The sequence below is a fragment of the Ipomoea triloba genome, chromosome 6, assembly GCF_003576645.1.
Source record: "Ipomoea triloba cultivar NCNSP0323 chromosome 6, ASM357664v1".
Taxonomy (NCBI): Eukaryota; Viridiplantae; Streptophyta; class Magnoliopsida; order Solanales; family Convolvulaceae; genus Ipomoea; species Ipomoea triloba.
In genome coordinates, this window is record NC_044921.1 from 15196112 (window position 1) to 15210103 (window position 13992).

Genomic DNA, 13992 nt, shown 5'->3' on the forward strand with positions numbered 1-13992 from the left:
AGATTGGAAGACACCCATAGCATCGCTGGCTCATGGACGGCTTTAACTCCGCAATCAACAGCTCCGGGTTATCTGACCTTGAAATTCATGGTCACAAATTCACATGGGATAGAGGCAGAGGCACCCCTCACTGGTCCAGGAGTGTCTCCCAGTCCTGGTTGGAGCTTTTTGACAGAGCTGTAGCTGAATTGGTTATCACCCCGGTCAGCGACCATTTACCTGTAATCATGCAGCCGATTCCCACTATCAAGAGCAAAAGAAAACCCAAGTTCAAGTTCGAAAATCTATGGCTCAAAGAATCTGATTGCAGAACACTTGTTGCAGAATCCTGGCATTCTTCTCGTGGCGCAAATCTTATCATCAGACTCAATTCTTGCAGCAAGGCCCTATAGGATTGGGGCAGAAGATTGACATCTGACTTCCAGCCTAAAATCAACCAATGCCTCAGACAGATGGACACTTTTAGACATAGATCAGACAACAATGGCGTTCTTGCCTTCGCAGCTGCCCAGAAGAACTGCATCCACCTCCTCCATCAGCAGAACACATATTAGAAACAAAGAGCGAAAGCTTTCTGGCACAAAAACGGAGATATAAATTCTAGCTTCTTCCACAAATTAGTCACAAAAAGAAGAAGACATAATGCCATCAACAAGCTCAAAAACAACGTCGGTGATTGGGTTGAGAAGGGACCAGCTCTCAGCGAGGTAATTCTTGACTATTTCTCTACTCTTTTTTCTTCAGCTGCTGGTGACCCTAGTCCTGTGCTCAACTGTATTCAACCAAAAATCACTCATGATCAGAACCTGCTTCTCTTACGCCCTGCCAATGGTGAGGAAGTAAAACGAGCTGTTTTCTCAATGCACCCCGACAAATCCCCAGGGCCGGATGGGTTCAATCCCGGATTTTATCAGGCGTTTTGGGACATTATTGGGAAAGACATTACCTATCTATGCAATGACTTTATTGTTTCTGGAAAGCTGCCTCAGGGTCTTAATAGTACGCACATCGTCCTAATTCCAAAAAAGACCACTCCAGAAACCATGGGCGATCTCCGACCCATTGCCCTTTGCAATGTGGCCTACAAGATAGTATCCAAGGTGTTGGCAAACCGATTGAAATCTCTCCTGGACAAGGTAATTGCAGAAAATTAGAGTGCGTTTGTGCCCGAAAGACTCATATCAGACAATATCATGGTAGCCTTTGAGACTCATCAGTATCTGAAACGCAAGAGACAAGGCATGGATGGCTTTCTCGCTCTTAAGCTCGACATGAGTAAGGCTTTTGACCGCGTGGAATGGCCCCTTCTCCAGGCTATGCTTCACAAATTCGGCTTTGACAATAAATGGATCTCTCTAATCATGAAGTGTGTTTCTACAGTGGACTATCATATTGCTCATGATGGTAATCTTATTGGCCCTATCTTACCAACCAGAGGTCTTCGACAGGGTGACCCAATCTCACCATATCTGTTCATTATCATCGCTGAAGGTTTGAGCGCTATGATAAAAAATGCTGAATCAAAATGCCTCCTTCATGGCATTCAAATTGCTCGTGGAGCCCCAAAAATCTCCCATCTTCTATTCGCAGATGACAGTTTTCTGTTTTGTAAGGCTACAATCACCGAAACTCAGGCAGTGAAGCTCATTCTTGATGATTATGCTTCGGCATCTGGACAGCTTGTCAATTTTAATAAATCTTCACTTTTCTTCAGTCCAAATGTCACAGATAACTTGAGAGCCTCCATCTGCAGTATTCTTCGTGTTGAAGGTGTAGGAAATTCTGGTACATACCTCGGATTACCCTCTCTAATTGGCAGAAACAAGAAAGAGATTCTTGGCTTCCTGAAAAACAAAGTTCTCAATAAGATTCATAGCTGGGATCACAAGTTCCTATCAAAAGCTGGTAAAGAGGTTCTTATCAAAAGTGTTATTCAAGCACTTCCAGCTTATGCCATGAGTGTTTTCCACATTCCAAAGGACATCATAAGGGAGATTGAAAGTGCCATTAATGCTTTTTGGTGGGGGGCTGAATACGGTAGCAGGAAAGGCATTCGTTGGAAAGCTTGGTCCAATATGTGTGCTCCCAAAGATTGGGGAGGTATAGGCTTCCGGAGGTTTGATTTGTTTAATACTGCACTTCTTTGTAAACAGGCTTGGAGGCTCATCCAACATCCGACCTCATTGGTCGCGAGAGTTTACCAAGCAAAATACTATCCTGGAACCTCATTCTTCGATGCTCGAACCGGTAGCAATCCATCGTACATTTGGGAATAGCCTCTTGACTGCTAAGGATATCATTAGGCGTCACAGCCGTTGGAGAATTGGCAATGGTAACACGGTTAAGATTTAGAAGGATAAATGGTTGTCGGATAACTCAAATCCATCTATCACCACTGCACCTTACCCTTTCATGCAAGATGCTAATGTGGCTTCTCTCTTCACCTCTCATTCCAAATGCTGGGACACAGAGATCATTCAGGAAATTTTCAATCGCAGGGACGTGGCTCTCATATCCAATATACCTCTGTCCATCTCCAACAGAGAAGACAAACTAATATGGATGTGTGAGGAACGCGGACATTTCACAGTCAAAAGCTGTTATAGGGCTATCCTGGGGGAACATTCAGCTGATACTAAAAAAAGATTGGGCAGCTATGTGGAAATGTAGAATCCCACCAAAAGTGAAAACATTTATGTGGCAAGCATGCTCCTCGTGTCTCCCTACGGTTGATCTTCTGCGTGCAAAAAGGGTGAATTGTGATACCCTCTGCCGAATGTGCCATAATTCAGATGAGAGTATCTTGCATCTTCTGGCTCACTGCCCCTTTGCTTCACTTTGCTGGAACCTCTCCGACATCAACATCTCTTCCTCGGCAGCAACCTCCTTGGGTGACTGGTTCGTGCAGAATAGTAAAAATCTTGAGAAGTCCAAGTGCAATTTGATGCTTATGATCTGCTGGTATCTTTGGTTTGCTAGGAATGAAAAGGTCTGGAACAATGTCTCCCTCACGCCTGCAATCATTGTGGAAAAAGCCAAAGCTCACCTATACGAATGGACTACTATGCAAGATAAAGATATTTTCTCCCCACAATCCCAGCAGTCCTTCACTACCAGTTGGAGAAAACCACCTCAAGGTTGGCTCAAGCTTAATGTGGATGCAGCTGTCAACACTTCCAGAGGACGTATGGGCTTCGATTGGATTCTTTAAGACGACCATGGTGATTTCAAAGCAGCAGCTAGCCTCCCTTGGTGTGGCCTTTACTCAGTTAAGGAAGCGGAGGCAATGGCTGTTCGAGAAGCCCTTAGTTGGCTTAAGGACAATCACTTTTCTCACTGCCTCTTGAAGACTGATGCTCTACAAATCCTCCAAAGTCTCAAAAATCCTTCATTTGATTCTCATTTTGATCTCATTCTTCATGATGTAAAAGATTTATTATCATCTCTTAACGATGTCTCTATCTCGTTTGTTAAGCATTCAGCGAACCGGATTGCCCATTTGTTAGCCCGGGAATCCCTTTCTATGTCTGTTCGCAGGGTGTAGACTGACCTCCCGCCCTCTTTCATTGTAAGCTCTTTGTCTGCGGACCTTTATTAATGAAGTCTTTGTCTGTTTTCAAAAAAAAAAAAGAAGAATGTGAGCAAGGGAGAAAGGTAAAAAAGAGGTGAATAGATCAGAGCAAAGCTAAAGCGAAACTATTCAAATGTATTTTTGACAAATTGGGTCTTTACTATTTATGAATCTAATTCAATCAATAGAGTAGTGATGATTGGTATATATTTTTTCCATATTAACATTTATATATAAAACCTATTTCATCACTTTATTACTTGTACATTCATCCATTAATTACTCATGATGGAACAAAAGATCTGAATTAATCAGTTTTAAGTAAAGAATAAGGGCGATGAATGAAATAGTACGTGTAAAGAAATGACAAGAATGTTTGTATAATTGCTTGTTGAAATGTTTGTATTACAAGAATGATGTTAGAATATGACAAAAAGGCCCCATTAACAAGACAATGATTTCACTATTTAAACTAGCTTCTCTAACCACTTCTCCGCAAATAGGGCGCTCCGCAACACTCGGGTTTTCACCTAACTGACACACTAACTGACCTCGAAAGTTGACCATGGAGGCCAACCTCGCCCACTGAGCATCTTCGTGGTTTCCACTTCCTTTATCGTGGCCGACCAACCTCCCAACCAACAACAAGGCTGACCCTCAACTCACATGTTTCGCCTTGGATTCGCACCACGCCTCTTGGGCTTAAAAGCTTAGGCTAGGTCTAATATATCTATCATCAGCCCTGTTCCCTAAGCTACAATAATTTGACAGGGAATAGTTAAGTCCGCGTTGTGGTTTGTCAATCTAAGAAGTCATTCCTCATCCAATATCTAGAAAATTAAAAATAATATTTAAAAAAACAGCCACCAGTTGTCCGGCATAACCGTCCGTGAAGAAGACAACCAGTGGCTGTTTTTTTAATAATATTTTTAATTTTTAATAAATAAATAAATAAATATTTTAAAAATAAAATAAAAAAGACACGTGTCAACACCACAAAGATTTAACATGCTAAATAAGTCGATTTGGACTTAATTGAACAATTTTATTGATTTAGGGGACTTAAATGAATTTTTATTTTTTTTTACTTTGGTGATTCAATTACACTATCCAGTTGACTTATGGTGACCAATTTGATCATTTTTCCTTTTATCAATAGACGGTGTTAGAGATCAGTCGTTATACTGTGGACTATGCACCATGGCGGATACTGCAGTTGTGTTGAACTGATACTACAGTTGTGTTGAAAGGGAACTGCAGTTGTGCAGAACAGAGGCCGTTTCATCCGTCTGGAACTACAGTTGTATTGAACTGATACTGCAATGTGTTGAACAGATGAAGCGACCTCTTTTCCGCGCAACTGCAGTTCCCTTTGAATACCACTGCAGTATCAGTCATGAACATGGTCCACAATGCATTATGGAGATGAGAGATTGGAAATTAATGAGACGAAATTTGGCAAGTGGTCACAACATTTGATAGGTGGTAAGTATACATTTTTTTGTTACACTCAATGTTATCAACATTGGTGCCAATAATACATAATACAACTAAATATACAACTTCCCATTTTTAGAACTGGAAAAAAAATCTAGAAAGAACTAAAATATTAAGCTATGACAAACATTTCCCACGAAAGAGAACATTCTAGTAACACAGTTAAACCTTAAAAAAAAAAAAAAAAAAAAAGAATAAAAGAGAAAAAGTTTCTAATAGATATTATTGTTTTTTTATACAATTGTGTCATTGAACTTAAAAAGTGTGCAATTAAACCATCAAACAAGTAAAATATGTTTAATTGGACATTTTATAATTTTTTAATGTAATTTAAATTGAAAACATTTCAATCTTTCAATTATGGCAGAGGGAAGGACAATTCTTAGTGCATACTATATAAATTATATGATCAGATTCTATCAAGAAAAATTTAAAAAAAAAATGTCTCAATTACACATATTTTACATGTTTAATGATGTAATTGCACACTTTTTAAGTTCATTAACTCAATTGCACACAAGCGATAAGTTTAATGACTAATTAGTACTTTTTCCTTGAAAAAAAATAAAATGTATCTATACTAATCCAAACCCATATATAATCAAATGTGGACAAAAACTCCTAACTCCTAATCAATTGTTTTACTTTTGGAAATTTAGCCCCTCATAATTGATTTGAATAAATTTGGTCCTTTATTTATAATAATGTGTCACATTTAGTCCCTATTATTATATAATTAGAAATTTTGTTAGTAATTTTTTTTCATGAGGTTATATTTATCATTTTTTTTCATGAGGATATAATGTAGAGATTTGAATTAAAAAAATTCAAAATGCATATGGAAGTTCTTTAGCAAAGGGCGTCCTGGATGCAATTGCACACATGTCTTCTGCAATTTTACTCCTATTACCATCTTTTCATGCATTAACTTGGTTATTATTTTATTTGTATACCTCTTTTAGTTTTACTCATGAATTGGTGTATTATTGTTGATTTAAAACGGTAAGTAAAGTGAGTTCTGAATGCCCTTTGCTAAATAACTTCTAGATGCATTTTGAATTTTTTTATTCAAACATCGACATTATATCATCATCATGAAAAAAACATAGCAAATATAACCTCATGAAAAAAAAAATTTTAACAAAATTTCTAATTATATAATATTAGGGACTAAATGTAACACATTATGTACAATTAAAGGACCAAATTTATTTAAATCAATTGTGAGGGGCTAAATTTCCAAAAGCAAAACAATTGAGGGGTCAAAAGTACTGTTTTCCCAGAATTAATTTCTCACTCATACGTTATTTGTTCTGAGAGAATCCAAATCAACTTTGACTCGACCCAAATCAAGAGTGAACCACTCAATAGTACCTCAAAATGACCACGTACTCACATGTCATTTTCTTGCTAATTTTCCTACAAGGCAACAAAGAAAAGCTAAAAGACAGAAAACTAGGCCTATCAGCAAAGCAAACTTTTACACATATTAACACAACTTACAACTATAACCCCCACATTCTATTAATAACTGCAAGCATGATTACTAGAAAACTAAAAGCAAACATAATGGGGATAAAGTTTGGTCAACATATTGTTTGATGGCTCAAATTCAGCTCACCTAAGAGCATCCCCGATACGCTCAGATTTTGAGGAGTTTTTGATAGATTACAAGGAAAGAGAAAAGAGAGGGGAAAAAAACAACGGTTAGAGGAGAAAAAAAAAAATCAGCTTTTACGTGCCCAGAGGACACGCGCATGTTGTGAACGCGCGAACAAGGCACTCCACTTTTCTCCACATGGGCCCCACATGTTCAGTCCAAAAAACCATACCTCCTGCAAGGATCTCTCACACTCTCTCTCCCCTCCTTCTCTCACTTCGGCATAAGATTCAATGCCTCAAAAACCATCCCAAAAACACTAATGGGAATGCTCTAAGTAGCAATGCAAGTTCTTATCTAACTTACCAATCATAAACAAAAGAGAAAACTCAAAAAGGCATTTCAATACTTGTGAAGACGATGTCGGACTTCAGAAGCCCACAAGTATACTGATAAATCGAGTATAAAACAACAAAAGTACAAAAAGAATGGACTGCTTAATCATTTACAAATACGTTGGCACCTAAGCATTAGCCAAACAATGACCATAACAAACATATCGCAAGTACAAATTATCACCACGCTAACTCTAATCCTCCACGTACCAAATATATACCTAAAAAATCGACTCGCCAAAAAGAGGAAAATTCGGGAGTGCACTAAGGCGAAAGAAGAGAAGAGAGGAGAATGGACCTGGAAAGTAAACGGTGACAGCAGTTAAGAATGAAACGATGAATGAGAGAAACTTCAATTGCCGCTTAAAGAATTAAGGTTGCACTCTCGCAAAAATACTTGATCATAGTCGATAAATCTTGACCAGTAATTTCGAAACTTTGGGATGCTAATCTCAAGCCAAGGCTTCAAGTTACCATTATAGTGTATCACTGCCGCTCTTTCAATATCCTTCTGACTTACATTGGGATTGTAGCCAAGGCCCAAGACGTGCCAGGATCGATCAAGAGCATATGTATGATTCCAAAAGGTAATCAAACCGGGCGGGAGGGTTCCCAACTTCCACAACTGTCTATCATTATTCTGTGCATACAATTAGTATTTTGTATCAGAACCGGCACAAAAGAATCTTCAAGAGAATTGTATATGAAAGGGTCAATTAATAGCCTTAATAGGTTTGATATGAATTAACGACAAAATCTAAATATTAAACTCTTCTTTTGATAAGTAAAATCCCAGTGCCAAAGACCTTGTGGTCTAGTGGCACCCGGTTTACACTCTCATGTGGAAAGGAGTGGGTTCGAGCCTCAGTGGAGGCAACTGTTGACTCTTTGTCCCAGTATTATATCTAGTAAATTCTATTAAAAGAATAATTTTCTTACCAGGGTCTGCCATGAATGATACACCTCGGTGATATTTCTCCTCCGCCATTCACCTAAATCTAAGATATTCATTCCAAATGCCCACCCGCAAGCACGAGGGTCAAAGTTTTTGGAGATCAGAGGATTTGAGAAGTTGAGATACCGATCGAAACGATGGAAACTTTCTCCACAAGTCTCAACCACGCCAATAACTTTACCTTTCAGATTAAGAGACCAAAGGGCAGTAAGATCCTTTCGGACCACTATATCATCATCCAAGAACAGAACTTTGTTCAGTTTAGGAAAAATCTCTGGCATGTAAAAACGAAGATGATTCATGATCGAGAGGTACTTTGGATTCCTGAACTTCATATTCGAATCAGTATCCGCATGGCGTGCCTTGAAGTAATAACTAATCATGGAAGGAGTGCCCATTTGCTTGATAACTGGACTGTAACTGGAATTTAGCCATGTGAAATCATCAACGCTTTGAACTTCTATTGTAGCATTGTGTGGTTGGTTTGTCAAAAACCACATCCTCATTGCAGCAAAATTGAGCCTATCAGTGACTATGTGGAAAACATGTTTCGAAGGATCCTGCACCGAAATTATAGGAGTGGGTAAAATATAAGGTTAGAGACATTATAACCAGGACGATACAAAGTAAATAAGAATGGCTGAAGAAAAAGAAAAGAAAAATAATCATTCGCCACCAATACCACGGGTAGACACATGGACCAAACCACACTAAAAGACTGAATCCATTCTAATACATGGCCTTATAAACCCATATATTCTTTCTTATATTTTCAATGTGGAACTCTAAACAATGACTTAATTTTGAGCACCTTTCCTACTAACACAATATGAACATAGACTTCCAAGGCAACTGAACCATTTACCTTGGCATGGGTCACAGTTGAGTTAACAACAACAGCCGTTGCTAATATGTTATCTGAGAAGATAGCATAGTGGTAGAGCTCGGGATTTTCCAATTTCTCTTGATTCGGGAAATTCCGTTGAGAGGAATTTAGCTTGAAATATTCGGTTGAAAGGCGTAAAGGGAGACAATGAAGACCCTTAGGAAGTGTTTTGGCCGTTAGATGGGTTAAAAATAACGCTTGCTTCTTGTGGACTCGAAGCTGCTCTTCCGTTGAGTGAAGCATAGCACGCAACTTCTTAACAAAAGCAGCACAATCATCTTGAATTTGTTTCCCTTTAACCAATGTTTGCTCCATTGCTTTCATCTTGTCATTTGCACTGCAATAAATTAATATAAGTTCGAATTGTGGATAAATATGAATGGATGGTAATATAATCTAAAATAAAAGAATTTTTTTAAGAAGAAAAACAAAAAATATATTATCTAAGAGAAAACTTACGTTCTTGGTAAATCAGAATCCTTTGTAGCTTCTCCGAGTGTTTTCTCAACTTCCTTAATCCGAAGGCGGAGTTCTCTTATGAAGTGAGGATTACTTCTTGTTGCAGAGAGCGAAAGATAGACCTTTGCCCTGATGAGTTGATCCCTAAGCTGGCGGACACGAGCATCTGTAAAAACAACTTGTTCACTCTGCTTCTCAGTTTTACTACTGGCATGCTCACCAGAATCATTGCCACCAAAGTTCTGAAGATTTTTCCGATCACGTATTCTTTCCTAGTAGCACACATAAAAAGAAACAAAATTCAAACTTCAGTACATCTGAACTAAGAATTGCAATAACACCAAGGAATAACAAGCCCCAAATCCGAAACTTCCAGGTGGGCACTAAAAGGCTGCAAAGAAAATTTATAGTCCATTTCACTACACCGAAGCATTCATGTTCCAGAATGATGTTATATGAATAATATCATAACCATAGTCCATAGCACACCGAAGAAAAATATCATGCAATCTGTGAAGAGGATGACTGTGAATAAACTGACCCATTGAAATTACAAAACACAAAAGAATAAAATCCCAAGGTCCCCATTTCAATTTCAATACATTTAAAACCAAAAGGGCGAAAAACAACATAAATTTACCAGTGTTCTAGAGGAATCATCGGATATGTGGTCAGATTTCACAGTATTGTTCCCTTCTTCAGTCACCTGTCTTAAGGGATCATCAACAACAGCTCTCCCAGTGGATACATTGCCCGTTTCGTTTTCTATTAATTATGGTAAATAAACCCAAATAGTTAATATCCAATGCAAATAGTATATGGAAACAAACATATAAGGGAAAAAAGAAAGAAATAAATCTAAAAAGAACCTTATAAGCTCTAAATAAGGAAATCAAAATACAGAAACTCAGTAAACAAGAACCTTCAGCCAGTTGTCTGGTTTTGCGGGAACTTTCATTCCTCTGACCATCCGAGGCTTTGGAATGGGATAATATTGAATCCTCAGAATACACTACGCCCAATGGCTCTTTCGTGATTGTATTTGGCTCCTGTTAGATTCACAAATCAAAAACGCTATAAGCTACAGATCTTCCATTAATGAACAAAAAGATAAGAACTAAACCAACAAAACACCTGCGGAAGCACATTTAATGGCCGGATTTCTCCACCCAATGTCTGCAATCCAAGAAAAATCGGAATAAATCAGAACCAAAAATAAATAAAAATCGAATCTTTGTAAATCAAGAAAGCCATAAAGTAAGGCAAGACTCACAAAAGCGGATACTTCTTCAATGAATTCGTCTCTAGCTGCAAATGGAAACCACATTAAATCAAATATGAATCCCAGAAAAGAAATGTAAAGATTAGGAAGCAGGAATTACAAGGAGAGGAATTAAATCGAGTGTCAGTGTAGAGCACAATGGGGGCAAGAACCGTCACCAACAACAAGAACAACACCGACTTCCTTCTAAACCTCATCTCTAAAACCTGGAAACTTTACCCTTTTCCACTTCTCAGACCCAGAACCCAATCAAGATCATAGCCAATAGGAGAACAAACCCAAACCCAACCTGGAAAATCTGTGTTTTGTTACCTCTCCCTCTGGGGTAGTGACAGAGAGACAGAGAGTATGATGTCCGTGTCGGCAAACGGTAACGACTAATTGCGTGAAAAGGTGTGATATCAGAAGAGGAAGAGAGTACAATAATGGAATGGGTGAGTAAAATTGATGACAGTACAAATACGAATCTGGAAGGGCTATTAAACATCAATCAAAGGCGACAACGACGGGGAACTTGTGGAGATAGATTCAGATTTCAGATTGATTGCTGCAATCAATTATGGAGATTTGAGTTGCAACTCGATCATTGGGCATAATCTTGTATAATAAATTTTAAAAGTAAATAAAATTAATGATGGTAAATTTGTGAAAATTGTAATTTACGTCATTTACAAATATCAATTATCAATGTCAGATTTAAATTATTAGTGGTATAAATGTTGTCCTTCAATTTTCAAAACGTGATATATATTGCTCTTCTCTTAATAGGAAGAATGAGAAAAATTGTTGTCGGTGAAATGAAAACAAACAAAGAAAAAAAAATGTGGTATTCGAACAGAGCGACGGATAACCACATTTACACCAATTCACGAGAGGAGCAACATATGTCAAGTTTTGAAAATTGATGGGTAACATTTATACTACTAATAATTCAGTGACGACATTGATAATTTGCATATTTGTAAGGGATATAAATTACAATTTTTCCTTTGTATAAGTTTACAATATATAATCCTAAATTATCCAGTATTAACTATTAAAGTATTAAATACTTTACAATTATTAGTCTTAAAAAATTTAAAAATTTTAAACAAATTTTTTAAAAAATAAAAAATAAAAAAACACGGGCGCTAGGGACCCCTTGACGCCCGAGGAATGCATAGCGATTTTTTCAACCATGATTTGAATGCTGCAATGACTATATGTTTGGTTGGAGGATATATGATGAATTAGGTTTTGTAGTTGTAAATATTAGCGATGAAAATTGTCCGCATAAACAACTTAATTGGTCACAGATGTGAAATTTGTCACAAGATAATCCTAAATTGTTCAATATTTTAGTATTAACTATTAAAGTATTAAATACTTTATAATTATTAGTCTTAAAAAATTTAAACAAAATTTTAAAAACTAAAAAGTAAAATAAAAAATATACACCAGCCCTAGGGATCCCTTGACGCCCACAAGGTATAAGCATAAGCTAAAAGAGGGCGGGCAGCAAAGGCAAGTACGCGGCTTAAGAAAAGGTATAAAGACCAAGCTTAACGCATCCCTTTTCCATTTGACAAAGACTTTCTCAGTAGTTTGAGACTGATAATCCTGGCCAAAAGCACTTGCGATTCCTCAACAATCTTCATAAGAACATTTTCAAGGAGCGCATAGCAATTTTTTTAACCATGATTTGAATGCAATGACTATTATATGTTCGATTGGAGGATATATGATGAATTAGGTTTTGTAGTTGTAAATATTAGCGCATAGATAATTTAAGATCAAAAGCTTAATTGATATCGGAACCAACGAAATTTTAGGGGTAACATCCAGGCAGGAGACTTCATCCCATGCTCGTGCCCTTATCATGTAAAGTGTTAGTTAAACACGTGAGTTAGGAACAACTGTATGTGAATCCAATTCATTTCCAGCAACAATTTTGTTACCTTTCTTTAAATTACATATATTTATTTGTAGTTTTGTTTAAAGAATATTTTGAATACTCAAATAATTTACTGAATAAGATAAATCTTTATAAATTTGTTGGTATAGGACAATTTTCAAAGTAATTAAATGCGAAGATTCATCATTTGGTTTAGATTTGGTGCAAAACATTGTGGACATTTTTTTAGTATTAAATGCACTAGTAATAAATATTTTATCATTAATTTTTTTTAATTTAAATGATATTTTGATTAATAAAACAATATATTCAATATGGCATTGTTTGGTTAATGGCAGATCCGCCAATTTTTGACGAATCCGTCATTTTTCAGCGTTTTGACTTAACGCTGAAAATATCGTTTGGTTATTGGCGGTTTGGAGCAGCGGATTTGCTCCAAACCGCCAAGTTACAACACGCTGCTATTAGCAGCGTGTTGCAACAGCGTTTTGGGGAAAAACACCCTTAACATATTAAAAAAAAATTTAATAAACTAATGGGCAGGCTCCAAGTGATCAAAACTACGGAGCCTTGAAGGAGCCTCAAGGCTCCATTCCCCACTTATCCCACCGATGTGGGATAAGTGGGGGTTTAGAGCGGCTCCCCTTTTTTCTTTTTCTTTTTTTTTTTTTTAATTTTTTAATTTAAAAATTTATTATTATTAATAAATTATTAAATATATGTATACCATTTTGGTCATTTTACATGTTAACCGCTAATCTAAACAGCTAATTTTACCAAACATCTTTTTACAAACCGCTAATATATTCCGCTGGTCAAACCTGCTAATACAATCCGCTATTTGATAACCGCTAACACAACCCGCTACCGCTAAACGCTAACCGCTGATAACCAAACAAGGCCTATATGATAATTTGCATTGTGTGGTATAAGAGGCCGGATTTAATCATGTAAATATATATTATTTGGTTTGTATTTTGTGCAAAACATTTTGGACAAATCTTGTTTGGTAACATAGTTAGCTTATCAATTAATTTTAACTTATTTAATCAGTATTAGCTATTTCACTTGGTTAAATATTCATTAAGTGTATGATTAATTAGATATTTGTAACAATTTATTACTCCAAAATGCTAACATTCAAAAAACTGCTCAAAATAGCTTTTTTAATAAACTTTTTAAGAATGTCATTTTTCTACAATCAGCTAATGCTATCAATTAATTAATCAAATTCACTAACTCAACCAATTTTTTAAACTAAAATGCATGTAATAATACTGTCAAGTCTCATACCAAACTTACTGAATTAGTTAATGTTGAAAACAGATATAACTAATCTAAGAGTTATACCTAAACAAAACTACCTAATAAGGAACCAAAACCTAAATCAATCTTATGCTATATATAAAAATGTCTAAGCCATTAGAAAAAAAAAAAAAAAAAAAAAAAAAAA

General features: G+C 36.6%; 2 protein-coding genes across 2 annotated transcripts; one reads left to right on the forward strand and one right to left on the reverse strand.

Annotated features, from left to right (window-relative positions):
- Window positions 1-32: 32 nt before the first annotated feature.
- Window positions 33-392, forward strand: LOC116023537. The gene has a single exon (XM_031264537.1). It carries the CDS (start codon window positions 33-35, stop codon window positions 390-392), a length of 360 nt encoding a protein of 119 aa, XP_031120397.1.
- A 6659-nt stretch (window positions 393-7051) lies between these two features.
- On the reverse strand, window positions 7052-11201 carry LOC116022851 (probable galacturonosyltransferase 4). Its single transcript, XM_031263737.1, has 9 exons — window positions 10746-11201; window positions 10637-10671; window positions 10498-10539; window positions 10286-10412; window positions 10004-10128; window positions 9364-9635; window positions 8884-9241; window positions 8003-8578; window positions 7052-7703 (listed from the first exon to the last, which is right to left on the reverse strand). The coding sequence occupies exons 1-9, from the start codon at window positions 10840-10842 to the stop codon at window positions 7416-7418; spliced, it is 1920 nt and encodes a 639-aa protein (XP_031119597.1). The 5' UTR covers window positions 10843-11201; the 3' UTR covers window positions 7052-7415.
- Window positions 11202-13992: the final 2791 nt, after the last annotated feature.

Bases quoted from the DNA above. Each gene is read 5' to 3' on its own strand.
- LOC116023537 (XM_031264537.1), top strand. From the start codon at position 33: ATGGACGGCTTTAACTCCGCAATCAACAGCTCCGGGTTATCTGACCTT.
- LOC116022851 (XM_031263737.1), bottom strand. From the start codon at position 10,842: ATGAGGTTTAGAAGGAAGTCGGTGTTGTTCTTGTTGTTGGTGACGGTT. The intron at 10,672-10,745 runs GTAATTCCTGCT...TTCCATTTGCAG, and splicing joins TCGATTTAATTCCTCTCCTT to CTAGAGACGAATTCATTGAA. The intron at 9,242-9,363 runs GTAAGTTTTCTC...AATTTATTGCAG, and splicing joins GATTCTGATTTACCAAGAAC to TGCAAATGACAAGATGAAAG.